At 44.3% G+C, this 15,975-nt stretch overlaps 1 protein-coding gene across 1 annotated transcript in view; it reads left to right on the forward strand.

Moving 5' to 3' along the window:
- The window catches only part of LOC120939984 (macrophage mannose receptor 1-like), a 141,711-nt gene that overhangs the window by 17,451 nt on the left and 108,285 nt on the right, over nt 1-15,975 (forward strand). The window contains exon 3 of the mRNA XM_040352476.1: nt 9,384-9,557. Within this exon, the coding sequence (XP_040208410.1) occupies nt 9,384-9,557 (174 nt within the window). The remainder of the gene's footprint in view (nt 1-9,383; nt 9,558-15,975) is intronic.

Consider the following 15,975-nt stretch of genomic DNA (forward strand, 5'->3'; position numbering starts at 1 on the left):
GTGTTTAACGCAGTATATTTCAGTGCGTTCATGCACGTTTAACAAAGTATAGTTCAGTGTGTTCCTGCGTGTTTAACGCAGTATAGTTCAGTGCGTTAGTGCACATTTAATGCAGTATATTTCTGTGCGTTAATGCACGTTTAACGCAGTATAGTTCAGTGCATTAGTGCACAATTAACGCAGTATATTTCTGTGTGTTACTGCACGTTTAACGCTGTATATTTCAGTGCGTTACTGAACGTTTAATGCAGTATAGTTCACCGCGTTACTGCAATTTTTTTTTAAACAGAAGAGATTTCATTGAACAAACAAACAAATTAAAAACAATACAAGCATCACAAAGTAATACATGTCAAAATACCATCACACGATCAAGTTTACCAGGTAGAATATCTGTATAAACAAACAATGGAGCATCGGGTAAAGGGTGAAAAACCTATACAGTAGCAGGGTTGAATAGGGATCAACACTAGGAAAGCCTAAATCTTTAGTACACCCCCAATGCCAAGAGGTGAATCAACTAGGAGCTAGATGTCAAGGGGGAGAAGAAATTAAAAGAGTATGGGGGGGAGGCCCAGCGCCACGTATGGCAACCAAATGCATGCATGGTATAGTGACAACATCCATGATTGGACTCAGCCGCATGCATCAATCCAATTCTACCAGAACTTATCAAACTTTACAGGACAATTCCTACTCTCGTACATACTCTTGTAGAGCGGTAACACTTTATTGATCTGCTTACCCAAGAGCTTTTTGTAGGGAACTCGATCCCCTCCTCCACCTTGGCATTAAATAGGGTGAATGTGATGCACAATTTGGAGTATCTATCTCCCTTTATTTCCTCCAGATAACTCAATAGGAGGATCGGAGGGGCCAGTGGTATGTCAATCCCCCAGACACCAGTCAGTGTATTCGCCACATCCTGCCAGTAAGGGCATAGTTACTGCACGTTTTACCCCCGTAGAAGCTGCTGGTTTAGATTTGGAATTTGCACGTTACCTCAATATTCGTTGTCTAGGGGAAGAAAGTCTGTAAGAACTTCAATGTCCACACAAGATGTAAAACCTTTAGCTGTTAGGTTTTATTTTTTTCTGCTCAAAACTTGTGAAGAAGGTAGAAGGATGAAGGGGGAAGGGGAAGGTTCAGATACGCAGTACAGATCACTGGGGAAAACTTCTATACTTCAAATGTCATTCACCACGCTCTCTTGAGTGGGTATTGCTCACTCGGATAGACCCCTCTCACCTGGCCTAGCAGCTGGAATGATGCACGAACCAGTTCAATAACAGTCTCTGCCACAGACCGATTGAGAGCAAAGTGAACAGTCCGGAATCCTCCGCCACAGGATTTTAACCCCCGAACTTCCAGCCATACAGTTAAAGAGCCTTTTAGCCGACCCGGCGAACTGTAGGATATTTTGAGTTGTGGATTCCTCCTTAATAAGGTCACCAGGCCTATCCCGAGACTTCCCGAGGAGCAACGTGTTGTGGGTATTAAGCCACAAGTGCCACAAGTCACCTTATAAAAGTTTAGTAATAATTTTGTTTACAACACAGATTTATTGTATATGAAGGTTTAGCGCAACTTAATATTGAAAACTCTAGCTTCCAATTGGAGGATATTTTCCCAAACGGATTCTTACAAAGCATGGCAGTTTCTTTTGCACACCCATTTTAACAAGAATCCTTATTTGCTCACTCTGCGGGCCAACTCTTCTGCCCTGGCTTTTTAAGCTAAACTCAGATGGATCTATCCTGTTATATCACATACCCTCAACCCCCTCTCCCTATGACAACTAAGCCAATAAAGTGCAAGAAAAGGATTGGGGATCTGAAGTCATTAGGATGTAGATAAAAATCCAGCAGCTCCTAAGGGGATTTTTGGTACACATTCCATAGACAACTGTACATAAATATATATGTAGCACTACCCCCGGAGGAGCTGCTGGTTAGTTTTGGGCGGCATGTTACCTCTATTTCCTTGCTGTCTAGTGTACCAGATAAGAGTTGAAAAAAAGTTCAATGTCCACACTTTAGACTTCCTTTTCTTTGCTTTCTTTGTCGAAATTGGTAAAAGAATAAAATAAGTAGTTGACAAGATGGAAGGGTAATAGGTAACACTCCTGCTTCCAGCAAAGCAGCTTTCGTTGCCACTCTAGCCAGAGCGGGTTTTGTGCACATGGATAGGCCTCTCTCACTAGCCTAGCAGCCAGAGTGTCACACGGAAACTTGGTAAAGTCTCTGCCACAGTTCTACTGTTAAAAAAAGGTCTCTGCCACAGACCTTCCCAAAGATGGAGGTATTTTCGGTCCAAAATCTTCTTAAGCACCCGGATCTCTCCCAAAGAACTTATTGTAAAATTAGAACTGACAGGCGATCATCATCCAGCCTTCCAGTAATAGTGCGTCTTTTGATTAAGTTCAAGGCCTCTCCTGAGATACCAGCCTCTTGCTCGGTGCCCTCTTTAGCTATGACTAAGCGCTGATACCCCAGTGCGAAACGCGTCAGCTATCCACCCCACTGTCTGCTGTGACTTGTAGTGCTGTTTCCATTTTTTACAATTAAAAGCAGCTTTTTAAGAATTTCGTGGAAGTGCGGCTGTCCAGTCTTTTCTCCGGTCTTCGCTTTGTGCATTGCCAGCACCCACGCTTCTGAGAGGACACTGATTGCTGAGTGCACTCACCTAGAGCGGCAGTTCCCCTTTCTCTGCCCTCCAAGACACGTTTTTCATCGAGTGGCTTCCTCCCTCAAGACGGACAGCGCAGGACCACTCCAGTCTGACTACCGGGCCTACTCAGTAGATCACAACCCCGGACCAACATGGTCACAGAGCCAGGAACACTTGAACACGCACCCCTGGCCATGAGGGCCACACACAGGGGGGTTGTGGGACGACAGACCCAGGATCGGCAACGACCCCGGAGTAGTGACGTTTGTCTCTAATGCCACATACACACGATCAGTCCATCCGATGAGAATGGACCGATGGACCGTTTTTATCGGTTAACCGATGAAGCTGACTGATGGTCAGTCGTGCCTACACACCATTGGTTAAAAAAACTATCGTGTCAGAACGCGGTGACATAAAACACAACGACGTGCTGAAAAAAACGAAGTTCAATGCTTCCAAGCATGCGTCGACTTGATTCTGAGAATGCCTGGATTTTTAACCAATGGTTATGCCTACAAACAATAATTTTTTTTCTATCGATTAGGTATCCATCGGTTAAATTTAAAACAAGATTGTTTTTTTTTAACCTATGGATAAATAACCGATGGGGTCCACACACGATCGGTTTGGTCAGAATAAAACGGTCCATCAGACCGGTCTCATCGGTTTGACCGATCACGTGTACGCGGCATTAAGTACTCCTCCCCAGCATGCACAGCGGGACGATCAACTCCCTCTGATTGGTTGCCGAAGGGGAACACCCAAAACACCTTGACCTGACTGCTGCCACCCTTGGCCTGGGATGGTAACGACATTCCCAGACAACAATAGTGGTCAATCACAGTACAGCCATGGCTGGAACAGAGGCCCAAATTTAGTGAAAAATCATAAAGTCTGAGTCAACTAACTCTCAGACTACCCTCTAAATTTAAAGCAGCGCCAGCCAAAAAGTAGCAGGCCGCTACATATACAGTATGTATATCATGATGACACTTTCAGCAACAATTTTTTTTTCGCATAAGTTAACTGTTCTGCAATTTTAGCTCCATTTTACATTTAGGAAAGTAAATCCACAGTAAATCCATCAATTGCTTCCTGAAATTCATTATTGAATCTATTTTAGTTGAAGGCGATTTGGACAGATTTATTTCAGCCAGGAAGTTTGCTCCAGTGTCTTTGTTATTCTGTAAAAAAGTTACCCCTAAAAAACTTTATAGTGGTTCCAGCAACCAGACACCAGCATAAAATGGCGCTTAAATTGCTTATAGCTAAACTTTTTCTTTAACCGGTTAAGCCCCGGACCTTTAGGCAGCTAAATGCCCAAGCCAGGTTTTGCGATTCGGCACTGCGTCGCTTTAACAGACAATTGCGCGGTCGTGCGACGTGGCTCCCAAACAAAATTGGCGTCCTTTTTTCCCCACAAATAGAGCTTTCTTTTGGTGGTATTTGATTACCTCTGCGGTTTTTATTTTTTGCGCTATAAACAAAAATAGAGCGACAATTTTGAAAAAAATGCAAGATTTTTTACTTTTTGCTGTAATAAATATCCCCCAAAAACATATAAAAAAAATGTTTTCCCTCAGTTTAGGCCGATACGTATTCTTCTACATATTTTTGGTAAAAAAATCGCAATAAGCGTTTATCGATTGGTTTGCGCAAAATTGATAGCGTTTACAAAATAGGGGATATTTTTATTGCATTTTTATAAAAAAAAATGTTTTACTACTAATGGCGGCGATCAGTGATTTTTTTCATGACTGCGACATTATGGCGGACACTTCGGACAATTTTGACACATTTTTGGGACCATTGTCATTTTCACAGCAAAAAATGCATTTACATTGCATTCTTTATTGTGAAAATGACACTTGCAGTTTGGGAATTAACCACAGGGGGCGCTGTAGGAGTTAGGGTTCACCTAGTGTGTGTTTACAACTGTAGGGGGGTGTGGCTGTAGGTCTGACGTCATCGATCGAGTCTCCCTATAAAAGGGATCACTCGATCGATGCAGCCGCCACAGTGAAGCACGGGGAAGCCGTGTTTACATACGGCTCTCCCCGTTCTTCAGCTCCGTGCCCTCGTCCCGGATCGCTCCCCGCGGGTTTCCGACCGCCGCATGTTACGGGGGGGGTCCCGATCGGACCCCCGACCCGCGGAAAAGCGGGGACGTACATGTACGCCCATATGCCTGTATGTGCCATTCTGTGGACGTACATATACATGCGGCGGTTGGCAACCGGTTAAAAGAGTTGTGTAGGTGTAGCGCAGGCATTTTTGCTTTTTAATATTATGTTAATGTTGTGCAGTGTTGTTTCATGACTAATGCTATAAATTGGTATTTGGCACCATCTAGTGGCTAAAATGTGAAATGGACTTAATTTATTTTGTTTTTCAAGAGCACGGTGAAATATTATGCAAATAACCTACCCATGAACACTCGGGGCTTAAGTGCATGCTGGGTAGGATATAAAAGGCCTTGTGGTGGCCATCTTGGGTCTCTTGTGCCTGGGACGCATGGCCTGCCAGCAGAGCTCTGTATGTGTGTGTGTTTCATAGAGCTCGGGCCTACATCGTACAGATAACAACAAAAACCTGGGGAATGCCCAGGGAAAAACCAAGCCTACTTACCGACCAGCTTGTAGAGAACCATCTAACCTGTCTACAGTATGCGTTAAAAACAGGGGTTCGGTCCGCACGCATTTGCAAACGCATGCGTGAGCCACAGTGCCGCGCCAAGGCACCCTGCAATATCTGTGGTCCTAACACTAAACAATGAGCGTCCCCACAGTGGAGGCACATGCATTTTAATGGATAGACAGGGGCAGGTGAACTGAAGGGAAGCCACCCCTCCTTTAAAGGTACAAGAGCACACCAAGCACCCAGCATGTAGCACAATGGCTGCAAAGGTGTTGGTGCACTGATGGACCAATATAAACACCACAGGTGAAGCATAAACATGTCCACTGCCCCCATCTATAGCTGGCCATAACAGTAAGTAGCATTGGAAGGCTAAAGCAGATAACAACAAAAACCTGGGGAATGCCCAGGGAAAAACCAAGCCTACTTACCGACCAGCTTGCAGAGAACCAATTAACCTGTCTACAGTATGCGTTAAAAACAGGGGTTCGGTCCGCACGCATTTGCAAACGCATGCGTGAGCCACAGAGCCGCGCCAAGGCACCCTGCAATATCTGTGGTCCTAACACTAAACAATGAGCGTCCCCACAGTGGAGGCACATGCATTTTAATGGATAGACAGGGGCAGGTGAACTGAAGAGAAGCCACCCCTCCTTTAAAGGTACAAGAGCACACCAAGCACCCAGCATGTAGCACAATGGCTGCAAAGGTGTTGGTGCACTGATGGACCAATATAAACACCACAGGTGAAGCATAAACATGTCCACTGCCCCCATCTATAGCTGGCCATAACAGTAAGTAGCATTGGAAGGCTAAAGCAGATAACAACAAAAACCTGGGGAATGCCCAGGGAAAAACCAAGCCTACTTACCGACCAGCTTGCAGAGAACCAATTAACCTGTCTACAGTATGCGTTAAAAACAGGGGTTCGGTCCGCACGCATTTGCAAACGCATGCGTGAGCCACAGAGCCGCGCCAAGGCACCCTGCAATATCTGTGGTCCTAACACTAAACAATGAGCGTCCCCACAGTGGAGGCACATGCATTTTAATGGATAGACAGGGGCAGGTGAACTGAAGGGAAGCCACCCCTCCTTTAAAGGTACAAGAGCACACCAAGCACCCAGCATGTAGCACAATGGCTGCAAAGGTGTTGGTGCACTGATGGACCAATATAAACACCACAGGTGAAGCATAAACATGTCCACTGCCCCCATCTATAGCTGGCCATAACAGTAAGTAGCATTGGAAGGCTAAAGCAGATAACAACAAAAACCTGGGGAATGCCCAGGGAAAAACCAAGCCTACTTACCGACCAGCTTGCAGACAATTTTGACACATTTTTGGGACCATTGTCATTTTCACAGCAAAAAATGCATTTACATTGCATTCTTTATTGTGAAAATGACACTTGCAGTTTGGGAATTAACCACAGGGGGCGCTGTAGGAGTTAGGGTTCACCTAGTGTGTGTTTACAACTGTAGGGGGGTGTGGCTGTAGGTCTGACGTCATCGATCGAGTCTCCCTATAAAAGGGATCACTCGATCGATGCAGCCGCCACAGTGAAGCACGGGGAAGCCGTGTTTACATACGGCTCTCCCCGTTCTTCAGCTCCGTGCCCTCGTCCCGGATCGCTCCCCGCGGGTTTCCGACCGCCGCATGTTACGGGGGGGGGTCCCGATCGGACCCCCGACCCGCGGAAAAGCGGGGACGTACATGTACGCCCATATGCCTGTATGTGCCATTCTGTGGACGTACATATACATGCGGCGGTTGGCAACCGGTTAAAAGAGTTGTGTAGGTGTAGCGCAGGCATTTTTGCTTTTTAATATTATGTTAATGTTGTGCAGTGTTGTTTCATGACTAATGCTATAAATTGGTATTTGGCACCATCTAGTGGCTAAAATGTGAAATGGACTTCATTTATTTTGTTTTTCAAGAGCACGGTGAAATATTATGCAAATAACCTACCCATGAACACTCGGGGCTTAAGTGCATGCTGGGTAGGATATAAAAGGCCTTGTGGTGGCCATCTTGGGTCTCTTGTGCCTGGGACGCATGGCCTGCCAGCAGAGCTCTGTATGTGTGTGTGTTTCATAGAGCTCGGGCCTACATCGTGCAGAGCAGAACAGCAGCCTGTGATTCTGCTTTACACCACAGCGTGCTGGATCAGCAGTGTGGTCGAACCAGAGACCCTTGAAGGAGGTAACTGATTACTCCCGGTCGTCTGTGAAACAGAACAACGTGACAGTGTGGTCGCAGCAAACAGACTGAGATCCTGTGGAGCGGAGGCATCCATCTGTCTCAGCCTCGTGTGGTGAGAGGGCTGATGCCCAGAACTTTGTACTGCTTTTCACACACACCTAGACTGATTGCATAGTGTTGCTGGGACCGGTAGTTCCACGGAACAGTTCAGTTCAATAGAGTCACCTGTGCATAGGCCTCAAGCCTGATTTGACTATTTGGTGACTGCCGCTGGAGGTGCTTTTCTAGGAAGGAGTGCACAGATACTTTTCACAACTTAAGCTACTGTTCTATGTTGTTCTACATTGCTTTATTGATCAGAGAACCCTTTGGATTACAATCTTTGTCTCACAATAGCTAGCAGAAGACAGAAGAAAGAAGACCAGAGACTATACTGTATTCTTACCGCAAGGCCTTGCGGTGCTGTTACCACTTACTAGAGACTGTAGGGGGAATATTGAGTTAATTATACTGTGATATATCATTCTTGCTGAATACTGTGTGCCGCATAGTGGGTTTCATAGTGTCTACATGGTGTGCTGGAAGTGGGAAGGTGCCCAGTGCTGAGGTTGTTGCCTGAGCATTAGTCCCACTTGGAGACACTCCTGCTGAAGCAATACAGGTGGCTCTCAGGCGATTGCCACCTACAATCTCTTGTCTCATTATTGTATACCAATTGTGGTTCCATGTTAACGATAAAACCTGTTCTAGTAAATTTACCTTTTGTTTTAACACAATCTGTTGTGAGGCTTGTTAATTCTCCAAACAGGTGTAGCAGTGTATGCCCGGGTAACAACACAGGTAAAGTGAATATAATCTGTGTCTATTCACCTGTCTTTTAGTATTGAGCTTCACACCAGCACTGTACCACAGCTGTGTCGAGGGGAGTGAGACCAAATTATTGGGGGTGTTAGAGTAGAGTCTATCAATCAATCACCAGCGGCTCCTTCGGGGGTGAGCGCGACAAGATGCAAAAAATTCACGCATTGTTAACTAGATATGTGCAGAACAGAAAATGTTTCATATAGATTTGTTATGTTACTAATTTTGTTTCATTCATTTGTTTCGGAATGAATTTTGTTTTGTTTAAGTTCGTTTCGTTTATTAATTTAATAATGAATTCCAAATTTTCAGATCGATTCAAATTTGGATTGGTCGAAATAAAATCAGCTTCAATTTGTTAGTGTATTTAAATCTGTTAGCACATCTAACACTCCCCACCCCCTAGAATGACAATTCTGCTGTCCAAAGGCGCCCCCTGTGCTCCTTCATCCAGTGTGAGGGCACTCTAATACAGGAACAGGAGATATGTTACTGATTAGATCCCCAGGTGAAACCAGAGGGAAAAAAGCCTAAAAAAGAAAACTACCGCATGTAACACAACTAATGATTGGTAGGATGCAAAATACAGTATTACCTTTTTGATTTGGGGTTTAATACCACTTTCAAGTTCACACAGCTGTCAATAATTGAGTTTGTATCCTGGACCAATGTTACTATGTAAAAATATTCATATCTGGAATTCTTAATTAAAGACATTAGTTAATAAATATGTTGTTTTAATCCAATAAAGCTGTGTACTTGTCCTTTCAATTCAAGCTGTCTTGGGTATTACTCCGGTAATGCTTAAATTGTTGTATAATTGGGTTACAGTCAACTAGGCCAATGGTTCTTAGCTGTCAGGATGCTCCAATACTGTAAACAAAATCTGATTGATATGCGATCCATCAGACATTACTATCGATAACTATTTGTATCCATTGTGTAAAAGCGAAAGATTTCTGTATATTTTTTCTCACTTGGTAACTCAGTTATACCTTTTTTCCACAGAAATCTTTACTTTAAATGGAAACTCTGATGGTCAGCCCTGCGTCTTCCCGTTCAAGTTTAACTCCAAGTGGTATGCGGACTGTACTGTGGATGGAAGAACTGATAATGGTCTCTGGTGCTCTACAACAGCAGATTATGATAAAGATAAGCTGTATGGATTTTGTCCACGTACAAGTAAGTGTTGTGTTTGGTTTCCTGATGACATACTGTTGGTTTAATAAAGTTCCAGACTTAAAGCGGAGTTTCACCCGGTTTTGTGGTTATTAAAAGTCAGCAGCTACAAAAAGTGTAGCTGCTGACTTTTAATAAACACACACTCACCTGTCCCACGATCCAGCGATGTGGCCATCCGAACCCTCGGTTCTCTCTGGCACCGGCATCACAAGTGTGGGCACCCGACCTTGACAGCTTGACAACCGGGTGCGCACTGCACATTCATGAGTTGCGCTGCACTTTCTCAATGGCCAGGCAATCTTGGGGGTAGGGATGAGCTTTGAGTTCGAGTCGAACTCATGTTCGACTCGAACATTGCCTGTTCGCCGAACAATTAGGGATGTTCGCGGCAAATTCGAAAAGCCGCGGAACACCCTGTTTAAGTCTATGAGAGAAATAAAGGCTATTATGCAAGTTATTTTACTAAAAAGTGTTTTGGGACCTGGGTCCTGCCCCAGGGGACATGTATCAATGCAAAAAAAGTTTTAAAAACGGCCGTTTTTTCGGGAGCAGTGAATTTAATAATACTTAGAGTGAAACAATAAAAGTGAAATATTCCTTTAAATTTCGTACCTAGGGGGGTGTAAAGTTAGCATGTGAAATAGCGCATGTTTCCCGTACTTAGAACTGTCACTGCACAAAGTGTCAACTCCGAAAGAAAAAAAGTCATTTAAAACCGGACTCGCGGCTATGAATTGTCGGCTCCCGGCAATTCAAAGAGAATTCATTCATAAAAAAAAAAACAGCGTAGGGGTCCCCCCAAATTTAATTACCAGGCCCTTTAGGTCTGGTATGGATATAAAGGGGAACCCCGCCGTCAATTTAAAAAAACAATGACGTGGGGTACCCCCCAAATATCCATTCCAGACCCTTCAGGTTTGGTGTGGATTTTAAGGGGAACTTCACCCCAAATTTTTTAAAAAAATGGCATGGAGTTCCCCCAAAAATCCACACCAGACCCCTTATCCAAGCATGTTAACCTGGCCGGCCGCAGAAAAGAGGGGGGGACAGAGTGCGGCTCCCCCTCTCCTGAACCGTACCAGGCCACATTCCCTCAACATGGGGAGGATGTCCCCATGTTGATGGGGACAAGGGCCTCATCCCCACAACCCTTGCCCAGTGGTTGTGGGGGTCTGCGGGCAGGGGGCTTATCAGAATCTGGAAGACCCCTTTAACAAAGCGGACCCCCAGATCCTGGCCCCCCCCTATGTGAATTGGTAATGGGGTACATTGTACCCCTACCATTTCACGAAGGAAGTGTAAATAGTTGTAAAAAACACACACACACAAACTATGGAAAAAAAGTATTTTATTAATAGAAAAAAAAATCCAGCGGTGGTAATCCACTTGGTCCCGACTCCCCGTTCCAACGTTGTCGGTATCCAGCGACGGGTGATCTCCTCTCCGGTCCAGCGATGAGAAGATCATCTGGGATCCAGAGCGTAGCATCGCCCGCCTCCTGTCTCCGCCGAACACAGCCCGGCGAATGAAATGGCAGAAGCTGTGACATTTCTTTTATTGGTAAGGCAGGGCCACCCGTCACGTGACCCCCGTCCCCCTCTGACGCACCCTCTGCTACGTCAATAGGGAAGCCTACGTCAATTGTGCCTGATTTTTTATGTCTTTGGGCTCCATTGTTGGTGTCATTGAGAGGAATTGTGCCTCATCATTGATGCCATTGGGCCCCATTGTTCATGTCATTAGAAGGAACAATGCTCTATCTTGGCCTTGGCCAACAAGGCCCAGGCCTAGGGTGGCACTTTGCAGGGGGGGCGGCACAAAAATAATCCCGCTGGCTTGCGGTACACTTTAAGTGTAGTGCCAGTCTTATGTGGTGGACTGTGCCTGTAGACAAATCGGTCTGGCACCCCCATAAAGTGGCCGCACTGCTGCGGGTATGCGGGCGACTGGTGTTCCGCAACTGTGGGGAGGGCCCGCCGCTTCTAGTTTTGACTGTCCTATCATCACAGTGGACCTCTCACCTGAGTGAGAGACAGATGCCATGTCGGGAGGCTGTAACTGTCTGGAGGCGAAAGTCAGCTGACGGGGGCAGGCCAGTAGAGTGAAGGGGGGGGGGAGCTCTCCACTGTATACCCAGAGTAGAAGGACAGCTATACTATTTGGGTGCAAATTGCATGGCACTTACCTAGCTGCCCAGGGTTTTTAATCTAGGGATGGTGCAGACACAGGTAGGGTTGCCAACTCATCCCTTTAAAACAGAACACATATTAATTACACTCACTTGGTGCCTTATTTGCATTAAATTAGCTTCAGAACCTGTGTAATTAATATGTGTTCTGTTTTAAAGGGATGAGTTGGCAAACCTAGACACAGGGGACACTGACATGGTCACCTATACCAGGCAGGTAGGTAGTAGAACTCTCTTGCAATCCTTTGCTTGTGTAAATTGTGCATATTAAGGAATCTTAATTTTATTTCTGTTCATTGCTGATGGAAAAAATAAACAGATGGATTTATTTGATCCTGCCCCCAATCCTTCCTTTGCTCACTGCCTGAACCACATACCTTATTCACTGTGACATATGTTTTCTGCTATGCCACTGGCATGGTTATATCCTCTTAGTCCTCGCCTTAAATTTTGCATACATTTGTGCTTAAAGTATAACTATAGGCAACACTTTTTCATTTTGGATAGAGTATTATTTTTTACTATCCCTGTCTGGAGATTTACCTTCATTTCCTGCCCTATAACCAAACAGTAAGTGAGAGGAAATCTCTGCAAATTAAAAGAATCCATCGCGCCCCCCCAGGCCCTCAGAACTAGTGTTGCCACTGAAAAATGTCAGGGCGGATGTGGCCTTTACAGAAAAGGATGGGCCATATTTAAATTAGGGGATGCACAAATTTATTCAGGCCTAGGGCAGCACAAAACCTACATACACCACTGAAGAGAAATTGTGCCACATTATTGGTGTCAGTGGGAGAAATTGTGCCCCATTGTTGGTGTTGTCACATACCTTGGAGATGAGAAAGAAATTTAGTCTAGTGTGAACAGGCCCTTAAAGTAAGCTGACCAGATTTTTAAAATGAAATCCGGGGACATATTTTTCCTTTACAAGTAATGGCAACAATCAGCGACTCTCTGCCCGTCGCCGCCCACCTCACAGCCTCTCAAGTCTTACTCTTCGGGCCCCGGCTACTACTGGATGGGAAGCGGAGGAAGATCACTCCGCCAGGGAAGGCAAGGAGATAGGCAGGTGGCTGGCCAGGATTTGAGCTAAGGCAGAAGAACATGCGAGTGAAGCTGAATGGGCATGAGCCCGAAACTGAAGAAATATTCCCTCCGCTCCGACCAGCACATGATCATCAGAAAGGGGCACAGATAATGGGAAAAATACAACCCCCCTATGCTAGTAGGCACGGCGGAGCGGGGGGTGTGTAATTAAATTTTTTAAATTTTAATTCTGCACTGACTGTCTTTGAAATTGCCCCTGTGCCCTATTAAATCCAATCTGGGGACAAAACCAGGGACAGACTTGGTCCGGGGACAGTGTCCTCAATCAGGGGACTGTCCCCTGAAACTGGGGATGTCTGGTCACCCTACCTTAAGCCTATAAAGCCTAGGTAAGGATCACATGGTCTATGGCCACCAGGAAAATTGGGAAGGGGGGCTCATAAAATACTAAGGGCCCATACACACAATGAGAATATCGTAAGAAATATTTTTCACAGCGATTTTCTGATTGTTAGAATAATGCTTTTGACAGCCGATTATTAATTAAGTATTGACAATTACTGAAGGTGCAGGCTAGAAATGTTTTATCATACATGAAAACAATGTCCGATTTTCATTTAATTACTACAGTCTTCTTCTGAAAGAAATCATAAGAGCAAGACTACACATGCTCAGAAACGAAAGACTACATTTCAAAACAATTCAAGAGATTACATCACTTCTGACGTTGTATTCTGTCGTATGAGAATTTTCAGTAACCTCTCTATTTTCAATATTAAACTAGCATGCAAAAACATTCTGCCCATAGATTTAATTTAAATTGCTCTCTTTCACATGTGTAAAAAATTCAAAAGACTATAGCACCCTTTCAAAAAAAAATATATATATATATTTTTTTATTTCGTTTTTTTGTAGGTGGTGCAGGGTGCTGGTGCTTGTTTTGTTATATAATTGTTATTTTAGGCAAGACACAGGCATCTGATTGGCATAACACCAAACATCTGCTCTGATCATTAACCTCCGACAATATTTCTGTCATCGAGAGGTCCTGATCACTCTCTGTCTACATATCCTCTGTGTCAGCAACATTTGTGTTTGGTGTATCATATCAGGTAGACCTCCGCTACATGATAACTGATAGGTAACAATGACTGCTGTGATCCTAAACTTTTGTCCATGTTCCACTGATCATTCTATGTTGTACTTCCCTTCCTTTTATGTGTGTTTTATATAATATAAACTTTTCTGCTGGCATTGTTTCATGAAAACAAAAAACTCCACTCCAACCTATACAGTGCAATTTTCCATAATCCCCTGCCACACTTTCTAAAATCACTTTATTAGGCTTCGTACACACGGGCCAGAATCTTGTCAGGAAAAAAACGTTGTTTTTCCTGACGAGATTCTTGGCAAGAATCTCTTGCCGCCTGAGTGTACACAGTCCTTTCAAAAGAACTGCGGTTCTCTTAAAAGGCAAGAACGCAGTGATGTCATCGCGTACGACGAGCATGCACTCGTCACATTCGATGACGTCGCCGCCCTCTTGCTTCACCCTACCTATGCCGTGGAAGCTACCACGCATGCGTCAAAGTCATTTCGAGCATGCGCAGGTTTCCATGGCGACAGATAAGTATACAGACGCTCGGGTTTCTCGTCGGGAAACAGGCCGACATGAATCTCGACGAGAAAATAGAGAGCAGGATCTCTATTTTTCTCGTTGAGATTCTGGGAAGATTTCCAGACGAGAAACCTGAATGCCTCGTACACACGCTCGGTTTACTCGGCAAGAAAGCTCTGCCAGCAGTTTTCTTGCTAGTTCTTGCCGAGATAACCGAGCGTGTGTACGAGGCTTAATACTTTGTTGGTTACTTGGTAGAGACTCTCTTTCCTATATCTGGTCCTCTGACCATAATACACCCACCACGTTGGACATGTTTAAAGCGGTAGTAAACATCTGTGGTTTTTATTTTTTGCAACCTGCAACGTAAAGCCATAATATGCTTAGAACAAGGCCCTCCAGTAACGCAATGTCACCGCTGCAGAGGCTTCCATCTTCACTTGACCTTCCTTCTAGGTCCACAAACTCCAGCTCCGTGACTGGTTGGAGCCGCGATGAGGTCACTCCCGTGCATGTGCCTTAAATTTTTTCAGTGTAATGCAACACAGGGTAACACATGTCAACATAGAACAGTGTGCAAGAAAAAAAGCAGACCGGTTCTGCAGTGAGTATAACACGCATGCATGATGCATATACAGAATGATATTTCTGTTGTGGGTCTAGTAACACTTTAAGAGGGCTGGGCTGGAAGGGAGCATTTGCCTTTTTTGCCTCCACTGTAGCATTTTTATTGGACAGCTTGGGCCAATGGTACGTTACCATTGGTCCAAGGCTCCAAACTGTCCATTGAGCTCAGTGCCTCTGACAAGAAGTGAGGAGAGGCACTGTGAGCTCATCCTCTCAGTCTGCTGCAAAACAGAGTGTGCCAGCTTGTTTTTTAACGGGTTGTAAAGGTTTGTTTTTTATTTTCTAAATAAGTTCCTTTAACCACTTAAGGACCGGACCAATATGCTGCTAAATGACCCAAGGGGTTTTTACAATTTGGCACTGCGTCCTTTTTTCCCCACAAATAGAGCTTTCTTTTGGTGGTATTTGATCACCTCTGCGGTTTTTATTTTTTGCTCTATAAACAAAAATAGAGCGCCAATTTTGAAAAAAATGCAATATTTTTTACTTTTTGCTATAATAAATATCACCCAAAAATATATAAAACATTTTTTTTCCTCAGTTTAGGCCGATACGTATTCTTGTACATATTTTTGGTAAAAAAAATCGCAATAAGCGTTTATCGGTTGGTTTGCGCAAAATTTATAGCGTTTACACAATAGGGGATATTTTTATTGCATTTTTATTAATTATATTTTTTTTACTACTAATGGCGGCGATCAGCGATTTTTTTTTGTGACTGCGACATTATGGCGGATACTTCGGACAATTTTGACATATTTTTGGGACCATTGTCATTTTCACAGCAAAAAATGCATTTAAATTGCATTGTTTATTGTGAAAATGACAGTTGCAGTTTGGGAGTTAACCACAGGGGGCGCTGTAGGAGTTAGGGTTCACCTAGTGTGTGTTTACAACTGTAGGGGGGTGTGGCTGTAGGACTGACGTCATCGATCGAG

This window comes from Rana temporaria, chromosome 5, assembly GCF_905171775.1.
Source record: "Rana temporaria chromosome 5, aRanTem1.1, whole genome shotgun sequence".
Classification (NCBI taxonomy): Eukaryota; Metazoa; Chordata; class Amphibia; order Anura; family Ranidae; genus Rana; species Rana temporaria.